This window comes from Copadichromis virginalis, linkage group LG17 (assembly GCF_057382275.1).
Source record: "Copadichromis virginalis isolate Kocher_CV1m ecotype Utaka linkage group LG17, C_Virginalis_male_GT1.1, whole genome shotgun sequence".
Lineage (NCBI taxonomy): Eukaryota > Metazoa > Chordata > Actinopteri > Cichliformes > Cichlidae > Copadichromis > Copadichromis virginalis.
The window spans coordinates 7,194,758-7,217,491 of NC_140634.1; the positions used below are offsets into that span (position 1 = coordinate 7,194,758).

At 39.1% G+C, this 22,734-nt stretch overlaps 2 protein-coding genes across 4 annotated transcripts in view; one reads left to right on the forward strand and one right to left on the reverse strand.

Moving 5' to 3' along the window:
• The first annotated feature begins 5,507 nt into the window (after positions 1-5,507).
• Positions 5,508-12,541, forward strand: mpl (MPL proto-oncogene, thrombopoietin receptor). Its single transcript, XM_085437069.1, has 12 exons — positions 5,508-5,666; positions 5,919-6,036; positions 6,373-6,542; positions 7,004-7,155; positions 8,028-8,163; positions 8,255-8,366; positions 8,598-8,767; positions 9,209-9,351; positions 9,716-9,896; positions 10,132-10,213; positions 10,377-10,464; positions 11,144-12,541. Exons 1-12 carry the CDS (start codon positions 5,573-5,575, stop codon positions 11,600-11,602), a joined length of 1,905 nt encoding a protein of 634 aa, XP_085293195.1. The 5' UTR covers positions 5,508-5,572; the 3' UTR covers positions 11,603-12,541.
• Positions 12,542-13,315: 774 nt separating this feature from the next.
• The window catches only part of ddah1 (dimethylarginine dimethylaminohydrolase 1), a 97,322-nt gene continuing 87,903 nt past the window's right edge, over positions 13,316-22,734 (reverse strand). For all 3 annotated transcript variants that reach the window (XM_085435894.1, XM_085435893.1, XM_085435892.1), the window contains 2 exons: positions 22,067-22,210; positions 13,316-16,860 (listed from right to left, as the gene is read on the reverse strand). In XM_085435894.1, the coding sequence (XP_085292020.1) occupies positions 16,744-16,860; positions 22,067-22,210 (261 nt within the window). In that variant the 3' untranslated portion in view covers positions 13,316-16,743. The remainder of the gene's footprint in view (positions 16,861-22,066; positions 22,211-22,734) is intronic.

Genomic DNA, 22,734 nt, shown 5'->3' on the forward strand with positions numbered 1-22,734 from the left:
CCTGTGTTGAAAAAAAATTACATATTTACTTGTTAACCAGCTGCAGGTTTCACCTTAAACTGGGTTTTTATAAAAAGGTAACTGAAAAAGAAAGCACGGCAACAGACTTTTTAAAAACATGGGACCTCCCCTGACTTGCTGACAGGCGTATTTTAGATATCTGGTCCATCTAAGCAGTTGTCAATAGAAACAAGCAAAGCTAAGCAGCACAGTTGGCTGTATTAAAGTTATTATTTTTCAATTCAATTCAATTGAATTCAAATCACAACAACAGTCACTTCAAGGCGCTTTATATTCTAAGGTAGACCCTACAATAATACATACAGAGAAAAAACCCAACAATCATATGACTTCCTATGAGCAAGGACTTTGGCGACAGTGGGAACAAAAAACTCCCTTTTAACAGGAAGAAACCTCTTACCAGTTGAAATCCAGGATTTAATCTTTAATGGGCAGATATTTTATCATTCTGGGTTGGCTTCTGTTCTGCTACATGATTATGAAGAGAAAAAGCCACGTTTTTATGCCCAGTTTTGGTGGAGAGGAGTGTGGTGTGAGTGCTAATGTTAGCTTAAAACATTTATAGCTACCCAGCCATTTTTTGTACAGTATAAATTAGTCTTCTTTGTTGATTCTTTCCTGTGTCACCAGTGTGCTTGTTAATATTTTGTGATTATGTTGATCGCCTTGAGGCAACTGTTGTTGTGATTTGGTGCTATATAAATAAAACTGAATTGAACTGAATTGAATTGTTGGCCTTCTTGATAGTTAGCAAACATCTTGGTGTTTGGTCAAAATGATAAGGTGCTTATGTCAGGGAAGAAGACTCAACTACCAAGCCAGCTCACCTGAGTTCTCCCACATGCAAGACTCCATCCTGAAACAAACGGTTAACTTATTAAAGGCTTTTCTGTTTCTTTTCCAATTCGGTTTGTGTGATGCTCCACTGAGATGGCTCTTTTTGTTGTACTATATTTCTGAATTTCTTCAAGGATCCATTCGAAAAGGTGCAATAAACTCGGTGGACCTCATTTCACAGCAGCAGGTAGCTGACTTGCACTCGCAAAGTGATGCAAGTCCACATAAGCATGCTTTCCAAACTTTTCCTGGCCAATCTATCCACCACTCTTTAACTGGTTGTGGTAAACCACAATACTGACCCATTTCCATTACTCAAGCTTCCCAAGATTTTGCTGGCAACACCAAGAATTGCAAGAATTCCGAACAACTTGTAAATTGAACCAACAACTAATAGCTAACACCTGTCAGCAGAAAGGATACGCTTTGATTGTGATCTTAAAAATAAAAGTGCTGGACTCACTATTGAGTCACACTAATGTCACACTAACACTAACTCCACATAACCTTTTTCACACACCTCAAATGTATTTATTTATTTACTGTATTGGCCAATACACCATTTGGCATTGTAGAAAGGACTTCAGCTGTTGCTGACCTATTTTGACCTCATTTTGTACAAATTGCTCTTAGATCCCAGTAAAGCGCAACTGCTTTCTCTTCTGTGGTTTTCCTTAGAGTGAAAGTGGCATATCTAGGTGAAGAGGTACTAGTATTAGTTTTGTTACTTAGCAGTACTTGCTCTTATTGGCCCATTTACAGCTCATCCTACCCTTTGTCCTAGAGGCATAGGGTCCATCATTTACATTGTTTACAACTTGTAACATGTTTTTTGAAGAGCTTAGGATGCTTTAAACAACAAACTAGAAGCTTCTCTTTTCAGCTTTTGCTTACAGTGGCTTGCAAAAATGTGACAAAATGTGGAAAAGTTCAAGGGAGCCGAATACTTTTGCAAGCCACTCTATATGTACATATTTTAAACAGCATTCCTTTCCAATGGAAAAATCTTTGTAGGTATTTCACTGTAATTTTTTTTACAGTAGATTATGTATTTTAGTGTTTTGCCCAACATGCATGAGTTTTTCACTGCACTGTGTCTTAAAATTTGTGGTTGTTATATTGTCATAGTTGTGATGCATATTTTCCTCTTCCTTCCCCTTGTTCCCCTTGCATGTCCTTGTGCAACAAATTTGTCTGATCTGTGACACACCCAAAAATGGGATGTGTTGCAATTTTCGTTACTAAAGTCAACCATAATTAGAGGACAAACATCTTTCTATCATCTTGTAAAAAAACTTTGTGATTGTGGCTTTTGTGTTGGCCACACTGATCATTTCTTTCAGAAAGATAGTATCCATCATAGCTTTGCAGCATACATTTAAAAAAATGAGTAGGTATATAAGGATTCTTCACCTTCAAGTTTGAAGGCTGTTCAAATGTTTTGGTGCACAAAAGCTTCACCAAGTTTGCTTTCAGTTTGTTCAATATTGTTTTCCTAGATACTTAGAATCCATGTGAAAACAGCCATTAACTAGCTCTCTGGGTTCACCACTAGTCGTTTGCACCAATTAGACGAGACATTATATTGCATCAGTGCAGTCACCTGGCCCGTGCTCAGAAACAGGTCCTTCTGTAATTATAGTCAGTGTCCAGTGGCTACAGGATACCTCATTTGAGCTCCTTAATCATTTGCTCTGAGATATTAGCTTGCTACACTTGGCTATATAAGGTCTCCACAACATTGCCGTTGGTAGACTTGACCATTGTTTAAATGATTACAGTGCTCATGCTTCATATTTGATGCTAGGTTTCTTTCACATTTTGCTTACACTGATTCCTTGTGTTGAATTTATTACTAACATGGAGGATGTCTAAAAGAATTTAAAGCATCTGATGTTACTGTGGCGCTTTCATATACTCTTAGCCCTTAATTCAGTTTTCCTGATTCTTCAGTGTCTGCCTTAAGGTAAACTGACTTGAAATATGTTTTCTAATAATGTGGATGAGATATCTGGAACTGTATTTCTTTTTTTACATCTTTCTTCTACACATTTTTCAGTTTTGAGTATCTCAAAGGATTATCTCAATGATAAATAAAGTAATTACCTCAGCAAAAGACTGTAACACACCTGGCAGGAAATATATGAGCCTTTCTTCCTTGAGGTGCACACAGACATCAGCAAAAATACTTTTTTTGTTTTCTTCTTCTTTTGTATTTTTATTTATAACTTTACAATGAAGTGTTTACAACTGTAATGGCAGTGTCTGTAAGTGTAACAGGACCTAAAAGTGACGAAGATGACTTAAGAATGCGAAAAGTTAAGCAAGAGCATAATTTATTGTCTTGAGGTTGAATGCAGAGTCGAAAGTATAAAATCCACTGAGTGTAGACAGACTGCTCTGCGGAATAGGGAAGTGGAGACACGTGGGGGAATTGAGACACAGGTGCTGATAATAAAAAGATACCTTCTAAACGCAGACAGGAAACTCTCACTGGAACATGCTACAAAAATAACATGGAGGAATCTAGACAGAAACCTTAAAGCATAATATCAAAAAGCTAAAACTCCTTCCTAGAATAAACAAGCAGTAAAAAAAAAAAAAAAAATCTAAACCTTAAACACAGAGAAGAAGAAAAAATAAAAAGCAACCCAAAATTAACTAAGGATTCAAAACTTTCAAAATCACCACAAAAGCCACAGAATACACCACAGTGCCTATTCATTTATAACAGGAAGTCTACAGAAAAATAGTCTTAAATTCTCTCCAGCTGTCAGAACCTGTTATTTCTCAGTCGCTCATACATACCTTAACAATAAACAACAACAACATAAGTTAGCTTTTTTATATTCAGTCAAGCCAACAGAAGTTTAAACTGAGCATCAGAATGAAGGAGAAAGGTGATTTAACTGACTTTGACGTGGTTGTTGGTTCCAGACAGGGTGGTCCGACTATGACAGAAACTGCTGCTCTACAGGGATTTTCATGCATGGCTATGTCTCGGGTTTACAGAGGTTTACTGAGCATCCGTTTTCTGGATGAAAATCCCTTGTTGATGTCAGAGGTCAGAGCAGAAATTTGAAGGAAAAAGGGAGTCAAGCCAGGTACTAACAAAATGCATCACGTGAAGTAGCAGTTGAGTGTAAATGTAAAACCTGTCTTTTCACAATCTGATAAATATCTTGAACAGGATCTCCGTTAGTCTCAGTCGTAGCCTTGGCTTTTGTTCCTGCGCTCTCCAACATACCTTCACACACATAATCCGCATTTCTCAAACACATAAACACATACAAGCTTTTTTTTATAGAGCTAACATGCAAAATTCATGTCAGAGAAAAGATATTTTTAACAGGACATTAAAATATTTCTGCTACTATCTAAATATTGATTAAGTTTACTAATAAACACAACTCCACAGCAAAGCTTTGGTGTTTAGTTGCAGTTCAGACAATCTTTGTGGTAGGTCCTCAGCCTCAGGTGTGTCTAAACAAACAAACAAAAAGCCAGTCCTCTCAGAGATTGGTCAACTTTGGTAGCTGGCAAATCGCATGGCATCAACCATAACCAAACATTACGCAAGGTTAATAGTTTCTTAATAACACAGTCAAGTATGTGGATACCATTAGTGCATCTCAAATTATAGTCTATGATTTTTTTTGTTAAATAATTCAACTGGAAAGGGTAAACTTTCAAATATTCTCTATTCATTACACATAAAATGAAAAAAAAAATCCAAACCTTTTTTGTTTTAATTTGGATGATTATGGCTTATAACTAATGAAACTCTGAAAAGCAAGTTAGTTAGACTCAAGGTTTTCATTTCATGGTAGCAGAGATATATCAGACATATCTGTGGTGTGGTCAGCACGCATCAAATGATAAGTTTGCTTTTCTGCTCTCACGTGTTTCATTATTACTGTGTTCTAATGACATAAGGTGAAAATTATTTTCTTTTCTATACACGTCTGTGCAAAACAAACAAACCACCCCCCAAAAAAAACTTTAATATAGTTTTAAATAAGATCTTTCGGCGCTTTCCAGTTGCAAACATCAGAGGCATCACTATACAATGTATATACTACTATACAATATAATCCATACTTTTTCTTGTGGATAAAGCCAGATTTTTCTTTTTTTTTTATTTCCATCATGACAAATAATAAAAATTATTTAAACAAAGTTAGCTGGAGGATGAAGTTTAGACGTAAACATGGACTTTTTGAGATGTTTTTGAAGTTCAAAACTGTGCACTGCGTTCTGCAATGCTGCAGTAAGTCAGGAAGCGGTTAATTAGCAAGGTTTTTTTTTTTTCAGAGGTTAAAACCTCGCTTCTCTGTTCATCAGTAGGAGGAAAACATTGGCAGACTGAATTAATATCTGTTGAAGGTGGTCACCAAAGAATTTGAAGCACCCGAAGAACCTCATTTGTGTTCTTCGGGTTCTTCCTACATTTTCCGAGGTGTCACATTCTCTGCTCACCGCAACCTTTTTGTTTATTTACGTCTAATCAGTCCATCTGCCTCTTCTTGGTGACTACTTCTGCTGTACAGAAAGCTTGCTTCCTGTTTTAAGCACAACCCTTCAATCCTTACCCACCCTTGCCTACTTAAAACCATGCATAGGAAACAGCGTACACACTGTATATACACAAGCCTGCACCGGTGTTAATTTGATGGCCATGGTGGTTTAGAATTTCACAGCGCCTCAATTCAAGATGAATTTCCTCTACAGATTGGGAATATTCCTTAATATTCTGTGGATACAAGCTTTCTTTGTGCCTGGATTACAGTGTAATCTGTCAGAGGAAGGTAGGGCTTGAAGGATGGTTTATTTATCAACACTGGAGTATAAACTGATACTATGCAACCACACACTATTGCCAAAATGTGAAAATGGGAGCAATACAGATACTCAGAGCACGTTTCTTTGTTAGCGGGGCATAAGGCATTAATATGAACTTTGGGCTCCTTGTTAACTTGAATGCAATGCCCACAATGTCTTTTTTTTTTTTTTGTATTTCCAATATTCTTCATTTATTGTGTTTGTCATTTTTGGAGCAGATGTTTTGTTCTTGAAGGATGAGCCTAATCCAAAGTGTTTCTCTCGGACAACATTTGATTTCACCTGCTTCTTCGAGACTGCAGACAACAGGACTTATAATTTGTTCTACTCTATAGAGTATGTTAAACACTGTGAATCTACTGAACTTTCTGTATTATGAAAACTATTAAATACTATTTATGCATTGTGTTTAGACACTTTTTGATACTTCTGGCATGCTACTGATATTTATTTATTATTCTATGTGCACGCTTCTGCTGTATACTGACTACATTTTTAGGAAAGTTCTTAGTTAGTTAGTTTTTTTTATTGATTGACCATTTTAATGGTTTATGCACGATAGTCGCCTGTATTGCATTTCTTCTTACCCGCAAGGCAAGATGTTTAAAACTGTTTTATTAGCTCATTAATGAGCAGCCCTGCCTGCTGTTTTTTTCTTTCATCCCAATCAAGCTCTCCAGCGCAGAGGTGTGAATTATCCGTCCAGAGAACAGAGAAGGGAACTTTGCTGCACATCTGCTCTTTACCTGAAGTTATGTGGTTTGTTGACTGCATCCTTACAGTCACTGAATCCTTTACGAACGCCACCATCTACACTCGGACTGTCTTTATGAACGATCATGGTAAGACATCTTGTCTTTTCAAAACTGAATTTTTCATCACATAAAGAGTATTGAAGAAACTTTACTTAGATACTGTATATTACAAAATTTAAAACATTTTCATCTTTTGATAAAGGTGACGAATAGATGCTGAGTGTTATGGGTTAGATCAAAAATAAGTTGCAGTGAACTGGAATTTAGGTTTTGCATCCTTGAATCCTAGTTTAAAGGACGGGAAGACTTTAGGATGATTTGCAAGGAAGTAACTATGTTGATTAAAAAGAGAGAAGAAAACACAAATAGCATTGCTAACTTATTGTGGGTATCACCAGTTAACTAGAAAGTCAGGGGCCACCTCAACCTTTGCCAAGGCACTAGTCAATTATTCCCACCATCTTCCCACCTATAATCCAATACTGTGTTCTTCCTTCTGTGATGATGTCCCAGCCCCAACTCCTAAACCCGAGTGTTTTTTCTTTTAGTTCTTTTAGATCCACCAGTTAATCTGTCTTTACACCCAAATGGCCAAGTGGGACAGCTGAATCCTTCATGGACTTCAAACATAAAAGACGTACTAGTGAAGTACAGAATTGAGTACTCCTCTGAGGTCCTTTACAAGGAGTTAGATCTAGAGGTACACACAGCTGCTCTCCTTTGTCTTTCAGCTGTTCCCTTTAGGAGTTGCTGCAGCAGATCATCTGTTGTCATCTGACACTACACCCAGCATCCTCTGTCACACCAACGCTCTGCATGTCCTCCTTTCATAAATCTTCTCTGTGGTCTTCCTCTTTTCTTCCTGCCTTGCAGCTCCAGCTTAACCTTCAATTGTCCGATACATCCACTGTCCGTCCTCTGCACATGTTCAAACCATCTCAGCCTTGCCTCGCTAACTTTATCTCCAAACGGCTCAACCTAAGCTGTCCCTCTGATGTGCTCATTTCTAATTTTGTCCATTCTGGTCCATTCTTGCTTCTACTGACTTTCATTCCTCTTCTCTCCAGTGCATACCTCCATGTCTCCAGAATCTCTTCCACCCGCTCCATGCTCTCGGTACAGATCATGTTGTCTGCAATCATCATAGTCCACAAAGACTGAGTAGTCTATTGTGTTTTCATCGGTCACCCATTGTGAAGCCTTAGGGTGCTTCACAAAGCAGCTTCCCTTTCTAGACCCTGGGGTTAAGACCATCTTTATAATTCTTCAAGTGTTTACGGCTCAACTGCTGTTCATGACAACTGCATTGGATGTGAATTTTTATACAGCTCCCCAAAGTCTATGAAGGTTTGAAGTTATGCATTTGGTGGTTAGTTGTTATAAAAGTCAGTCTAAAGACTGCCTAAATATAGAATTCCATTTACTGTCAGTTTGCTGATAACCAGTGCCAGAATTACCAAATGATTCCTGAGCTCTGCCTTCTGAGACTGACTCATCTCGTTGTAGCTTATATTTTTGTGGTTACTTTTTTCAAACAAAGCTTTATGATGATGCTTTTGATTTCTACCTAAGAAAGAGGACACACTGGATTCTCTAAAAGAAGGCGAGGAGGTTAAAGTGCAAGTCGCTATTAAACCTGATTCACCTTTTGATGGCCTTTGGAGCAGGTGGTCAGATCCTGCGCGAGCTGTGGTCCCCCAAAGTGCAGGTGCGACCAAGCAAGAATTACAGAGAGAATAAAATGGTACCCATTGAACAGCACCTGGTTGCTCAGTAATGATCTTTTCCATGCTTTTCAGATGACACTGCACTTTTATGCTTCACCTCTGACCTGAAAAATGTCACCTGTCACTGGAATTCGAGCAAATATGATAAAAACAACTTTGGACTTTTTTACCAAATCCTTCACAGGTAACACAAAACACTCATTCATCACTTCATGAATTATTATGCACAGGTCATTTTTCCATCCACCTGTGTTGTGGCACAAAAGCATCCATCCAAGCATCCTTCCATCTTATTGTCACACAGTTTGAGCACTAAAATACTCAAACTAATCCAGAGTTTTGAACGGGTCAATTCAACAGAAATGTATATGAAACTTTTATTTTCTGTGATTTGACTTTGTTACAACTCTTGTAGCAAGACCTCGAGGTGGACGAGTTGGACTGAATGTGTGGCTGATGAGAAAATCATTGACCAGTGTTGTTTCCATGGAGGAGAGTCCAGGGAAGTCAGGGTCAAGCTCACAAACATCTCATGTCCAAAAAGGAGGACTTTCTACACTGGAGCATTTACACTCAGCAACTCCAGTGAGTGGCATTTAATTGTTTTATTTCTATCATTCTTGGTTATTTTGCATGTGCGATCTGTGTTTAAACTAAAATTGTTTTTTTTTGCTTTTTTTTTTTAAATCAAGAAGCAGCTCAGAAAAGTCCCCATTATTAACCAACTGTGCCATGAATGACTAACTGCTACTTTAGTTTGTATGCTGAAGTTTTGCTTCTAAGAACATGCTCATACATTTACTCAGATCTTTCAGTCATATAAGTGATTAATATATACAACAGTCCTCTGGTCAGTTGTGAACATGTTCAGACTTGGTTTACCTTTCAATTTGGAGGAAAGGCAGAGGTTTGTTAGCTCTTAAGCTTGCCTGGATGTCTTGAAGGAAACTTTCAGTTAGGTTTGTGGGCTTCCTTTTCACTGATCAAACCTGAGACAAGGTCTTATGAAAGATTTTTTCTTTGCAGTCAAAACATCCCCACCAACTCATCTGAAAAGAATCCTCAAGAAAGATAAGTTGTGCTTGAAATGGGACGCTCCTCTTCCGTCACTGTCAAATTACCTACAGTATGAATTTGACCACCAGCTGAAAGAATATGAAGGATGGAAGGTAAGTAGCTGTGTATGTGTGCGCTGTCTTTACTGACATCCAAGGGCCATGTTTGAATTGAATATATCTTCCTTCCTGCCCTTTAGATTCCTTTCAAAACTATTTAGAATTATCATGATGGCACATATTCTGTTTGTGGACCAATGATATTAGGTCTAAGCAGTGTCAAGCAGTGTGAAGGCTGCTTGATCTTTCCAGCAGATGGCGCCAGCGTTGAACTTTTTCAGTTTACGTGCAGCCAGCCCTTTAAATCACATGCATGAGTGCATTTTAAGAGAAATCTCAAAGGTGTTGTCAAAGAATGCAAAGGAAATAACAGACTATAATCATATAATAATGTGATTTGGTTCCCTTTCTGTTTCAGTATTTCCGTCCAGAGATAGTAAAGGGCCCTAAGACAGAAGCATGTGTTGAGGTTCCAGCAGGCAGCCAGTACAGAGTCAGGGTCAGAGCTAAACCCGCTGGGCAAATTTACTCTGGCTTCTGGAGTGACTGGTCCAATGTGTTCACTGGTGAAAACCCCCGTGACTCCCTCAGTTACACAGGTAAGCCTCCAGCAAGATCAAAAATTCAATAAATACAAACTTGACCATAAAGTAAAATAAAAAGTATCACTAGGTAGAGATGAGTAGATTACTCCTTTCTAAGAACTAGAAGCAAGTAGTTTATTTAACTTTTAGTAGTTTGAAATGTTATCTTTAAGTACAATGATGTTCTTTGTTGCTGTAAGGGAACAAACAGATATGATACATTTCAAACTTGGATGCATTGCATTTTCAGGCGTGTTGCTCATCGTGTGTATCCCAGTGTTTATACTGATAACAGCCACCATCAGCACCATCGTGTGTGCCCTGCACATCAGGTAGATTTTATTTTTCTCACAGCTCATTCAAAATTTTAATCACCTATAAGAAAATCCAAACCAAGATGTTCCCTTTCTTTTATAAGGGTTTTTTTTTTTAACTAAATTTTATGACATAAAAAGATTTAAGGACATGTTTCCTCTCTTTTGTGCATTTTTATAGGAAAGTCAAGCAGTATTTTTGGCCACCAATTCCAAACCCTGAGAAAGTCTTGCAAGGCTATCTGACAGAGATCAACACGCAGAAAAGGGTAAGTTATTTAACTGCATTACAGGTACTTTCATCCTTGTTTTCTTGGAAAAATGGACTAGAAACAGATATTATGTGGGATCACAAAACTCCTGCAGGCCCACCCATAGCAAAAAACAGCAACTATTTATTGGAATACTTTGATCTGTATTTTATTTGGTTTTGGAAAATATCTACAGTATGAATTTAGATTAGTTTTGTGACATCTTTGTGGCATGATGATAAGGTTTCACACTCTCGTTGTATAAAAAAGTGCTTGCTTTTAAATGAATTAATATTAATGATACTAATAAATGGTGATCTTTTAACTCATCACAGTATCTAATACAGTAGAAGTCTATACTGACAGTCAAATTCATGGTGGAGAACTAGAGGCGTGTCCCTCGTGATTCTAACCTGATGAACTACCTTCTTGTAGACTTCTCCACTGAAAAGTGCTGCTTCGTCTTTGGGCTGTAACCGTAGATTCCGCTCTGATCACCAGTGTTACACATCAAAGTCAGCAAGGATTTAAATGCATTTTTTACATTTAGATGTCAAAAAATATTTTGATCAAACTAATAGCAGTATGTTTTTTGTTTTTTTGTAAGAAAAACAAAAGTTAAGCTTGCTCCAAATGAAAGCACTTTTCAAATGACATTTTTTTTTCCTTATTAAAAATAAATCCCTGTACACTATAGGATCATCCTGTTCTAGAAAAGCTGTGCTCCGAGGAAAACACTACATCTGTAGTGGAGATCATGTCTGAAGAAGAGGTTTCCGAGTTTAGGAAGCCGTCAGAAGAATTCGCCGAGCTCCTGTCATCAGAAGGGAGCTTCACCAGCAGCGAACTGGTAGATGGAAGCCCGGGGACAGAAATCTTTCCAGACTACGTGACTCTCAACAAAGACAGTATCTTTCTCTGCTCACCAGCAAACATTTACATACATGAGCATGTGACAGAGAAAGGAAACCATGAGATAGGAGATGAGTACCTTCCCACGTGTTCCTGCTCTGATGGCTCCGTCTGCTTCTCACCTTGCTTATGCAGTGACCTTCTTAACCATTCATATTTGCCTCTGGCAGAGCCTGCAGAAAAATTCAGCTGCAAGGTCACTGCTGCAAGGAGTCCTGGAAACATCTATACTAACTTTCCATAAGAAGAACAAAAAGTGTAGCAAGTGTTTGTTTTTTTTTGTTTGTTTCCATCAGTGCAAATCTTCTGTACAGTAATCTCTGCCCTTTGTACTGTTTGGCTGTAAAAAAAAAAAAAAAAAGGCTACAAAATGAAAACAGAGCTCAGCTATGAATTATTTGAGCCTTAACACATTGTTTGGCCCAAGTAAAGAAGCGATTCCACAAAGTCGTCATCAACGGTCAGCCCTGATATGTAGTCTTTTAGGATCAGATGGTATCAGATTTGGAGTTTAAGTTTTTGGTTGGCAGGATTTTACAGCGACTTTCATCTTACTTTCCATCGTCAAATTGTATATTGTATGCAGGGCTGTCTCTATCTTGTGTGAGAGAAAATGGTGAGACTATGAGTCTGTGACTGCATTCAGTGGTGTGACCAATTAAGAATCATTTCTGAGTCTTGTGCTATACTCAGCCATATGCTCACAGGATCCCTCTGCGACACGTTCCGGCTCATTCACACTGCCGCTGTTTATGGAGCAGAGAGTCTTCCGCAGCTGCTTATATTTCATATAATTTAAAGTTGTTATGTTAACATTTCTTTTGGGGGAGTTTTACACTATTGTGATACAATTTTGTACATCGCAGTAATGGAATGCAACGGAGTTTGCTTTGGACCTTGGTGTAGAAGATGTACATTCTTTCTGTATGCTGTATAAAGCAAATTTCCCCTTAAATGTTACATTGTTGCCAAGTGAAGGTGACACCCGAGTGTTTTTTCCCCTTTCACTGTCCTACCAATGTTGTATAGTGATTGTACGTGTTACTTTTTAGACATTTTTGCAACTTCCTTTCTTTTTTCTTTTTTTAAAGAAAGTACAATAATAACTGAAAAAAGTGTTAATTATGCATTACAATGTTGTTTTCATGTTTTGCAGTTTTGACAATAAAATTTAACAAAATTATATTCTTTTTGGATTTTCTGTAGTCACTGAACCATTTAGGCTTTGACTGGTATTACATTTCAAAGCGAAACCCAGGAGATGCTCAACATTTTACATATTTGCCTCTGGCTGGGCCTGCAGGTAAGTTTAACTGCAAGGTCACTGCGGCAAGGAGTATCAGAAACATCTATATCAAGTTCCCCTAAAAAGAAAGAACAAGGTAAGAAGTGTACTTTGTTTCCAGTGGTGGAGATTTCATGTACAGTACAATATGTAAAGTTGGCTGTGAAAAGGATACAAAATGAGGGTTAGGGCTCAGTGGTGACTTATCGGATGATTAAAAGAAGTGTTTCCATAAAATAACAATGATAAATTTTTTCTATTAAGGCTTTTAGAACAAAAACGTTCACGTCAGACTTCATCTTCTTGCTTTTCTTGCCTCCACCTAAATAACAGCTACAGTATCCTACCTTGAGATATCTTATTTTTATTTTTCAAAGCACAAGCAGTCTTTCTGTGTGTTATACTTTTACTGTCAGTAGGTGGTGGTAGAGATCAGCAGGTGGGCTGTTGTCACAGTAAGTCCTTCTCAGACATGTGGGCAGCTACACTACATGACAGAAACTGGGAGAACATTTAGATTTTGGCCGAGTCTTAAGTTTGTATTTTTATCATACATTCACACACACACGATATCCCCGTAAGCAATATTAACTTTGTAGTAATATGAGTAAACTGGTGAGGATGTTTCACTTCAACTCTGTCATAAAAAACAAACAAAAACCAACAGACACATTACAGCTAGATGTTAATTTATTACACAAAATAATTGAAAGGCTCAATGTAAGATGATTCAAATAATTATCACTCACAAATTGTACTTAAGACCTGAGATGAAACATGGGAAATCACAACATCACGACCACTGGTGCGGACGAGGGAACCAACAAGAAAATGAACAAGAATTCTTTAACAAAATCACTGCACTGTTTGGGAACACCGTCTTCAAAAAGCAAGAACTGCATTAAATGTTCATTCAAACATTTATTGAATATTTTGGTGTCACTCGGGGAGGTTGATGATTTTAGATAATGCCAGCTCTTGACACAGTACTAATCAGACAGTGTATGACTCTATCACTCACTGGTTGAGAATCACAAATGGCTCTGCAACTACTGTATGCTATCACCCCGCATCCAGCCAGCCGCCTTCTGTAAAATATACTGCTGTCGCACTTTAATGGCACATCTACAGCGTTCGCCAGACTGTATGATATCATGGCCATAAATTAGCCCACAATCGTCTATGAGGCAATCGCAGAGGGTGGGAGAAAAGCGAGCTATGAGAGGGAGACAGTTGAGAGAAAGAGAGAAAGCTTAAAAGAGTCAGTGTTTACTGGCGTACAAGCCTCTCCTCCCAACAAGAATTCTTTCCATGTTTCATCACTGCCCACTTGCCCATACACAAATGTCTGTGGAGGGAGGTTGACTCACCTCATGATGTCATTTCCTTAACTTTCACTTGCAATCAGGGTGAGAAACGACATGGTTTGAAATCTGATGGGCTTTAACATGCATACGGTGTAACACAGTATACGTGTTTACGTATGCTATGTTGCCATGTTTACAGGCCCTAAAAACGTGAATTCAGCAACAACAGGAATAAGGCCACCGAGGCAGGTCAACCTTTCAGCTCCTACTGGGACGCAACACATGGAAACACAGCAAACAGCTTGTTCTGTATTTGAGTACAAACTCTGACTGCAGTGACATTTGGTCCTACTGGGTTCTGTGAGACAGACAGAGTTTCCCAGCAAGATCTTAGTCAACAGTGGAGTGAAAACTGCCATACAAGGGGGGAAAAAAAGAAGAAAAAATTAGAGTAATTAACGACACTGGCACAGTTAATGATGTGAGAAAACTACACTGCCTTCAGAATCATTCAGCAGGATTGAAGTCATTGATTTTCCAGAGAGGCACTGTAGATTAAAAGAAGCAGAGGTGTTCTGTTCGAGTAAATGAAAGTCTAGGTCAGAGTTTAATAATGAAAACACTAATTTTCCACCTCTGTCGGGTTAGGGTTTCTAAGTCTTTCTTACATGTCTGTCATCCCCTCTTTGTTTATACAATGTTTACATCAACAAAACGTTACAAAACCACTGCAATATAGCATCACTTGACCAGTTACTGCCATAGACTGTATATAAAAGATGGATACAGCTACACATTGGTTTGCAAGGAGCATTTTTGTCATCACCATCTTAATGTTTTGAACCTGGACGAGCAAGAAGTAGATCTGACTAAATAAAACAAAACAAAAAACAAGTAACATTGGACGCTAAAGAATATCCTGCTTCATCTTTACCTTTACGTGTTTTACCCTAAATAGATCATCATTTAAAATCAATTAAAACAATGCCATATTGTTTTAATTGATGCCGATACGACGGCATTGTTTTATCGGACACCAACTGAGACTATAAACTCATCCATGTTTTCTGAAGTCATACAACAAATGCAAAGTAGGATCATTTTCTTATAGACTTCCATACAATCCATGATCTTTTCTTCTTTTTTTAACAAGAGGTGTCGCCCCCTGGTGCCCATTATAAGTAATGCAGGTTTAAGGCACTTCCACACATGCGTAATTTTTTTGTTTTCTTTTTCCACCGGTCTGGGAGGTGACATCCATCTTTATATATAATCTTCAGTCACTGGTAGCTTCTCTAAATAACAAGTTATAATGCAAAAAAAAAAAAAAAAAAAAATCACTGTAATCACACCAGAATCTCACATCTTCACAAGGCTTTTCAAGTTTTTTAAGAACTGTATTTTCAGAATAAGAATTATTTTCAGAATAAGAATTCACAATATTTGTTTGAATTAATAAGCAATGTTATGGTTTTGGAAGTTTGTTTTAGCACCACTTGTAAAGGAACAGTACGGTGGCCCTGAGAGGCCAAACGGACTGCAACTTAAGAAAACACCAGAAATAGGAAAAATGACAACGGAAATAGGAAAAAACACAAGGGAAGTGTTTCTGGGGAGACAATAACCTCACGGACCAGTTGCAGGAACCCAAAACATGGTAGGCGTGTTTTATCATGATTCATATAATACTAATGACGGATTTTCAGGCTAATAGTCAGGCTAACACACTTACCTCTCATCTTTTCTTTCCACACAAAACCAATAGATTCTCCACTTCTTTTAAGTGTCTCCCAGTGCAATCTTAGCATATTTTGGTTCCTGCAACTAGTCCGTCGGGTTATTGTCTCCCCAAAAATACACCTCCCTTGTGCTTTTGGAAATCTGTTCTTTGCTATTTCTTTTTTCCTATTTCCGTTGTGTTTTGTGTGCTTTTGAAGCATTTTTCTTATTGCTGGTGTTTTCCTAAGTTGCAGTCCGTTTGGCCTCTCAGGGCCACCATAGAACAGAAGCAATTTGACATACAAGAGGAAAAAAAAGTGTAACTGCAACAATCACATTGAGATTTTATATCACATCGTAGCAGGACTTGCTCCAAAACACAGTTCTTGAAGAATTAGTGCATAATTCATTACATAAGCAAACACACAGAAAAATTAAATCACAGTTAAAAGGGTGACCATAAACAATGAACATCAATTGTATCATTTTTATTTGTACCCAAATGATTTCTGAATTAGCTGAATTATTAATACATCTGAAGTCAAATGTTGGTAAGACCATACTGTACAGAGACAACAGCTGACAGGTCCCACTGGGTTTCACCAGCGCTCTGTTCTGTGTGGTTCAGAGTTGTAAACACTGGACAGTAAGTAAGTGTGGTTATACTAATGTGGTTCTACCTGCTGTGCAGGTTAAAGGGGAAATTCAACATGGCACATGGTTGACTAATCTGATCTGGGATCAGGTCTTTATCAGATACACTTGTAATTAATGACAACAGCTTGTATACAAGTGAAGCAGCATATGCTATTGGAAAATACAAATGAATTAATAAGGAGAAAATTTGACGAACATATTGTATTTTAAATCAACTGAACTATTCTTTCAAACTTTTAATTTTATTTTAGTGTTTTGGAGTGAAAGGGTAGACAGATTACTCCCTTTGCCCCTCAGCAACATTAAACTTCCCTACACCTCCTCTGTATACCAGGATGGTCAAACCTTGGGATCCATGGTGATTAGTTAAAGGCTCCGCGTGGTTACCATGCACTGAGAGACCCCGAGTGACCCCGCTCAGATGTTTGCCTTCTTGTTGATCAGTACAGAGCAGCATGTTAGGGCTCCATCCACTTTGACCTTCTCCAAGTTGGACGTGGGTATCAGCATGTGGTCCTTCAGCTTCTCAAACACCTGCAGGACACACAGACAGGAGCGCAGCTAGGAATTAGCTAATTTTCTCTGTTCATTTCAATTCAGTAGAATTAGAAAAGGCTAAAGAACAATCTAATGTGAAGTAGTTAAGTTGGAAGTGGAACATACGTAACACTTAAGTTTGTTTGCTCAGCTTGTCAACTTGTAATTCTCCGTGATATAAAAACTCTGCAGGGAGACGCAAATTGTGAAGAACAAGCATTCAAGCTTTCCTGGTCTCCCGGCAAAATATAAAAAAAGAAGAAGAAAAGAGAGAGAGAAGGGAGTGAGAACTATGACGACATTCTCAAAAGACCCTTGTAAAGTAGTGTGTCACTGTGTGGACACCTTCCAGAAAAAAACTAGCGTTTTCCTACCACACTTCCAAACCAAGACAGTTTTCTCTATAAACTCTAACTTCAACCCTGCTGTGACTTTCAGTGAGGCCTTATGGCACAGCCAGAGGGACCAACTAAACTAATTTTTATCTCATGATGCAATTTGGCTGATAAAGCCTCTGCTGAACCAGATGCCATGTGTAACCTCACCTCACTGAAGTTCTGTCTAAGTCTTGATTCTTTTCTGGGACATTTTGTGTAACACGGCCAGCAGCACAAATCAGAGCTTTCCTGAAATATTCTCAACATTGGTGCTGACCAGCTATGGACTCCTGTAACAATTATATACTATTTGTTAAAATATGTTAATTCTTATTTATATGTATTAGAATCAAACTGAGAAAACCTGCTTGCCATTTGCTGTTTTTTTAAGGATCCGCAGGGCTTGAAGTGTGGGGAGTGGCCAGTCTGGTCCAAACTGTGCAATTTGTGCCTTTTAGGGCATTTTAATTGAATAAATGAAATAACATGGTCTGAAGCAGCATGCTCGGCCTGTCCAAGAGGTGCTTCAGGTTCAGGTTTGCTTGTTTTTTTTTTTCTTAGTCTCTTGGGCCCTAATTACACTTATTTCCAATAGAGACCAGTCTGTAACCATCTGCCAACCACATGAGAAAAATTTCTATCTCCCAATTTGTTGGCTGTGAGTTGCTAAAGTATGCTGGTAGTCACTAGATGAAACATACAGTTCTGTGCTAAATACATCCTTCCTGTTGCTTTGGTCGTTAGCAGATTGCCGAGGTTGCTCATGGTTTGCAGGGAAGAGGCAGAGTGGTTTGTAAAGCAACTGCTGTCAAAAAGTGCAGCAAAAGCTGGAAACAGACAGTTCCCCTTCAAAGTAAACATGGTGGCTGCAATGGTGACTCAAAACGTTCACATTGTTGTTCATTTTTGGCTTGTATTGCACTTTTTCAAGCTTTATTACTGTTTGGGTAGCAGTTAGCAAGCATAAAGTCGGCATCTTCCAAGCAAGCTACAACAGCTAGAATCTGCTTGTGACCAAAGTAATCATGAGGAGGTTTTTGGTGCTCTTTGTGAACAATTATCTATCAACTGTCAGCAACCTCCAGCACCCATTCAACAAGTGGTTAGGGAATACAGATTTTTTCCGTGCTATCACTAGTTGCCAAATAGTGGACAACCCATCTCTAGGGCTTTACAATTACGGATTTACTTAGGACTATTTAGCAAGTATCTGCAGTTTATCGAGACAGGTTTTACTTGACAACATTAGCTGATAACTTGGCACTTTAGCCTTTTGATGAAACATTGCTACCCCCATCCCCCAAAACAACAAACAAACAAACAAACAAAGAAGAAACCCACAATATTGTCACAGATAAAATGCTGAAGTAGAGGCTCAGAACCCAGGGAGTGATGATGGTTAGCTCCATCTTTTATATACAGTCTATGGTCTACAGGCATGGCAGCAATGCTTTAAACTAAGCAACATGCTGACAAGTGTCGTCAGTGAATACAACAGACAACTTAGCCTATTGCTAAAGCTAATAATACAGTTTGATCAATGCACTAGAATTGTGGGGAATATGAATGGGTGCACTTATTGGAAACCTGACCCAAAGTTGTAAAGGTAGAAATAAAGACAAAGTCAAATAAAAATAAAATGAAATAAAAGCTTCATGGGGAAAGAGAGTGATAAAGAAATACATTTGAGGTCACTAAAGTTAGAATGATTTTCCCTCTGGAAAACAATCCTGGAGTAACCAAGCAGAACTGCCTCTCAAAAACATCTTAAGTTTAGACCATATAATCAGACATAACTCAGGGAAAATTAAGCTTTCACAGTATTCTCCCAACATAACATCACTAAATCCTCTGCTCTTTATAGCACCTCTGAAACCAAAGTCTCTCTTTTTTTGATCATTTCCAGCTGAGTTCTCATTACTTCAGTTGAGATTTATATGCTGGGTCAGGGTGGCATGGTCTCAGCAAAGTAGTAGTTGCTATATTTCACCGGACCTTTTGTCTGCTTAGTTTCGATGTGTCCAAACAGAGCCCTCAACAGCAGCTGCCAGCACTAACCGTTAAAGGTGCCCCATCTCCACCCCCATCCGACCCTACCAATCCTCTCTCATGACCCCCTGCCTTTGTTGATGTGGAACTATTATGTAACTTCACGAGCCAACTAAAAATAGACCGGAGATCAGGCCAGACAGTGTTTAGAATCAGAAAGCAGCAGACATCTTGCAGTGTCTTGGTAATTGTGCTGACAAATCTCTACATCTCACTGAGGGAACAAGCAACAAGTTCCCTTGGGAACTGTACTAGACAGGATAGTCAGTTCAGATAAAACTGCCCTTGCTATATTACGGCTTGTATTATCTCTCGGAGACTGAAAGCATGAATGGAGATTTGAGAAGGTGTGTACTGATATTCATTTTAAAGAACAAGGGTTATGTGCAGAGCTGTAGTAATCACAGAGGGATAAAGTTGATGAGCCATACTATAAAGATATGAGAAAGAGCTGCTGAAGCTGAAGAGTTGTTAAGAAGAGAGGTGATGATCAGTGAGCAGCAGTATGGCTTCATGCTGAGAAAGAGCACTACAGACCCGATGTTTGCTTTGATAGTGTTGATGGAAAAGTACAGAGAAGGAGCTGCACTATGTCTTTGTGTATGTAGAGAAAGCAACCGATAGGGTGCCAAGAAAGGAACTGTGGTACTGCATGAGGAAGTCAGGAGTGACAAAGAAGTATGTGAGGCTGGAAAGGACATTTATAAGGAGAGTGAAACAGTGGTGAGGTGTGTAGTAGTAAGAGTGACGGATGGGTTTAAGGTGGGTGTGGGATTACTTCAGCTCTGCGCTCCTTCATGTTTACATTGGTAATGGACATGTTAGCAGATAAGTTCAGGCAGGAATCTCTGTGGACTGTGACGTTTAGAGACAGCATTGTGATTGTAGTGAGAGCAGAGAGCAGGTGGAAGAGATTCCGGAGAGGTTGAGGTATGCTCTGGAGAGAAGAGGGATGAAAGTCAGTAGAAGCAAGACAAGAGTGAAAGGAAAGGTTTAGAAGATGGTAGTGAGATCTGCTTTGATGGATAGCTTGGAGATTGTGGCGAACCCAAAAAACAGGAGGATGAGATGCTCAGATTTTACTTAGAAGTCAGAGAGGCAAGGATGAGATGGTTTGGACATGTACAGAGGAGGGATAGTGGATACAGTGGACAAAGGGTATTGAAGATAGAGCTGGCAGGCAGGAGGAAAAGAAGAAGACAACAAAGAAGATTCATGGATGCCGTGAAGGAGGATATGCAGAGGGCTGGTGTGGTAGTGAAGGATGCTAGACATTGCGTGAGATGGACGTAAATGATCTGCTGTAGGGAACAGCCAAAAGAAGAAGCAGTAGAAGTTATATCTTGTGCTATTAATATTTTTCCACTCTCTTCAGGCTACAATTTCTAAAAAGACAGTTTTTGGAGCCAAAACTGTGTTCCAGGTCAATTTCTGAAGAATTTGAACCTTTGAAAGGAAACTGGTTCATGGAACTAGCATACATATCTCAAATAGTGCTCCAAATGTTCTGTTAATATGTGCTTTCAAAAAGGGAAGTATGATATGCTCAAGATTTTATTATGTTCAAGTTGAATTCCCTCAGTTAATCTTGTTGACAAAAGTCTTCACTGTGGATTCTAGTCCAAAGACGCATAATTTGGTGAATTTTTCCTTCTAAAAATAGCTGGTGGAGGTTGAGGTTTCAACCACAGAGTACATTTTGAGGTTTGAGTACTGTCTCTGCAGATTGCAGGTTGCCAGGTTCAATCCAGTGAGAATTCTTTTGACTTGTTGTGATGTGGAATGACCCCAAAGCATCTAAATAACAGTTACGGCTCAGCCTGTCCAAACCCCAAAGAGACGGAGGTGAGACAATAACATGTCATTCACGTCAAGCGACTGTAGCAAGTACGTGTAACGGGTGAAAGGCACATCTTGAAAAATAAACAGCATGTAAGTAGGTCACTGCATGTTTCAGAGATATTTGAGAAAGCACGTAGCTGTGTGTATCCGTGTAGTGAAAATGTACACGGCGAGACAGCCGCTGAGCCCACACGGTTTCTCAAAGTTTGTCAAAGACGTTTTATTTGCAATATATTTGATGAATAGAAGTCTAATATTCAAAGGGCAATTAGTCCTGATCTTTCGGGAGAGAAATGTTGGTCTATGAAGTCTGCGACGCTCACCAGCTGGCTGCATATTATGCTGTTTGTGCTGATTGTTGCTGGGCAGCCACAGTGGATTTAACACTTTACATTTGAAACTGGCCAGAGTGAACCAAAACAGTAAAACTGGAAGTCATTGAACCTGTCAATGATATTAAACCAATTGTTACAGCAGCTGATTTGAACAACTTTGCTCAAGTTCTGAGAAAAACAAGACCTCAATGTCTCTGGCTCCTAGCCTGTGGTCTGATGCTCACAAAGGACACTTCTCATCAAACTGCAGGTTCTTTTGTTAAAAAGAAATTACAGCTCTGGCTGCGGTTAGCCTGCATTGGTCCACTAAAACAACCATGTAGCTTTTGTAGGGTTTCTTTCCCCAGTTGTTTTTCTCAGAGGCCTGGACAAGATGAACAACAACAAAGACAAGTGCTCCTTAAATCTAAATCGCTAAACCAATTTGGTTGTTCAAATTCAAATTCAAATTCAAATTTTATTTGTCACGTACACAGTCATACACAGTACGATATGTAGTGAAATGCTTGTTCTGACGGTGGTCCTTCCTGCCAGGATTGTGGATGAATGTGCTTTATCGTCAGTGATACAAAGTTGCTGAATGTGGATGGGGAAAAGCACCTTTGCACTCTCTGGAAACTCCTCTGCTGTGCAGTGTAGAAGCACGTGTCCCTTGCTGGGCAGGTTCATGTAGATGCAGTTGGCGGCGAGGTCGTCGGGTACTGTCAGTTTGTCGTAGCGATGGTCACTCATCTGCTGCATTATCTACGCAATTGGGAGTGAGAAGACATGACAGGAAACAGACTTTGAGGCAAATGCATAAGTGAAAGTCCACATAATGTTCAGAAAGACAGACACAAGCCAGGCCATGAGAGATTTTGATTCAGAAGCGAGGCCTCAATACCAAAAGTCAGTGCCACATCCTTCTGCTGGCCAAACCGCCACAGGGGCCTGGGGGGGAAGGGGGCCGGGTGGGTTAATGGAGAACACAGGAGCAGATAGACATTCTTTCTCAGCAGATGTCATGTTATTTATGTAATCTGAAGGAGCTGAAGGTGGGACCGGCGGTGGGGGCTGAGAAGACGCTCGCGTTGCCAGGTGGAAGTCGGCGGGTGAGGATGTTATGACCAGAGGAGAGGCAGGTGCCTCTTAATGTTTATGAGCAGAACATCTGCAGATGGTTACCTCGGAGACGGGTAAGGGAGGGAAGGTTAGTGAAAAAAAAAATGTCAACATTCAGAAAAAATATTTTGAGAAGGGAGATTTTTCCCCTGAATTAAACATACATA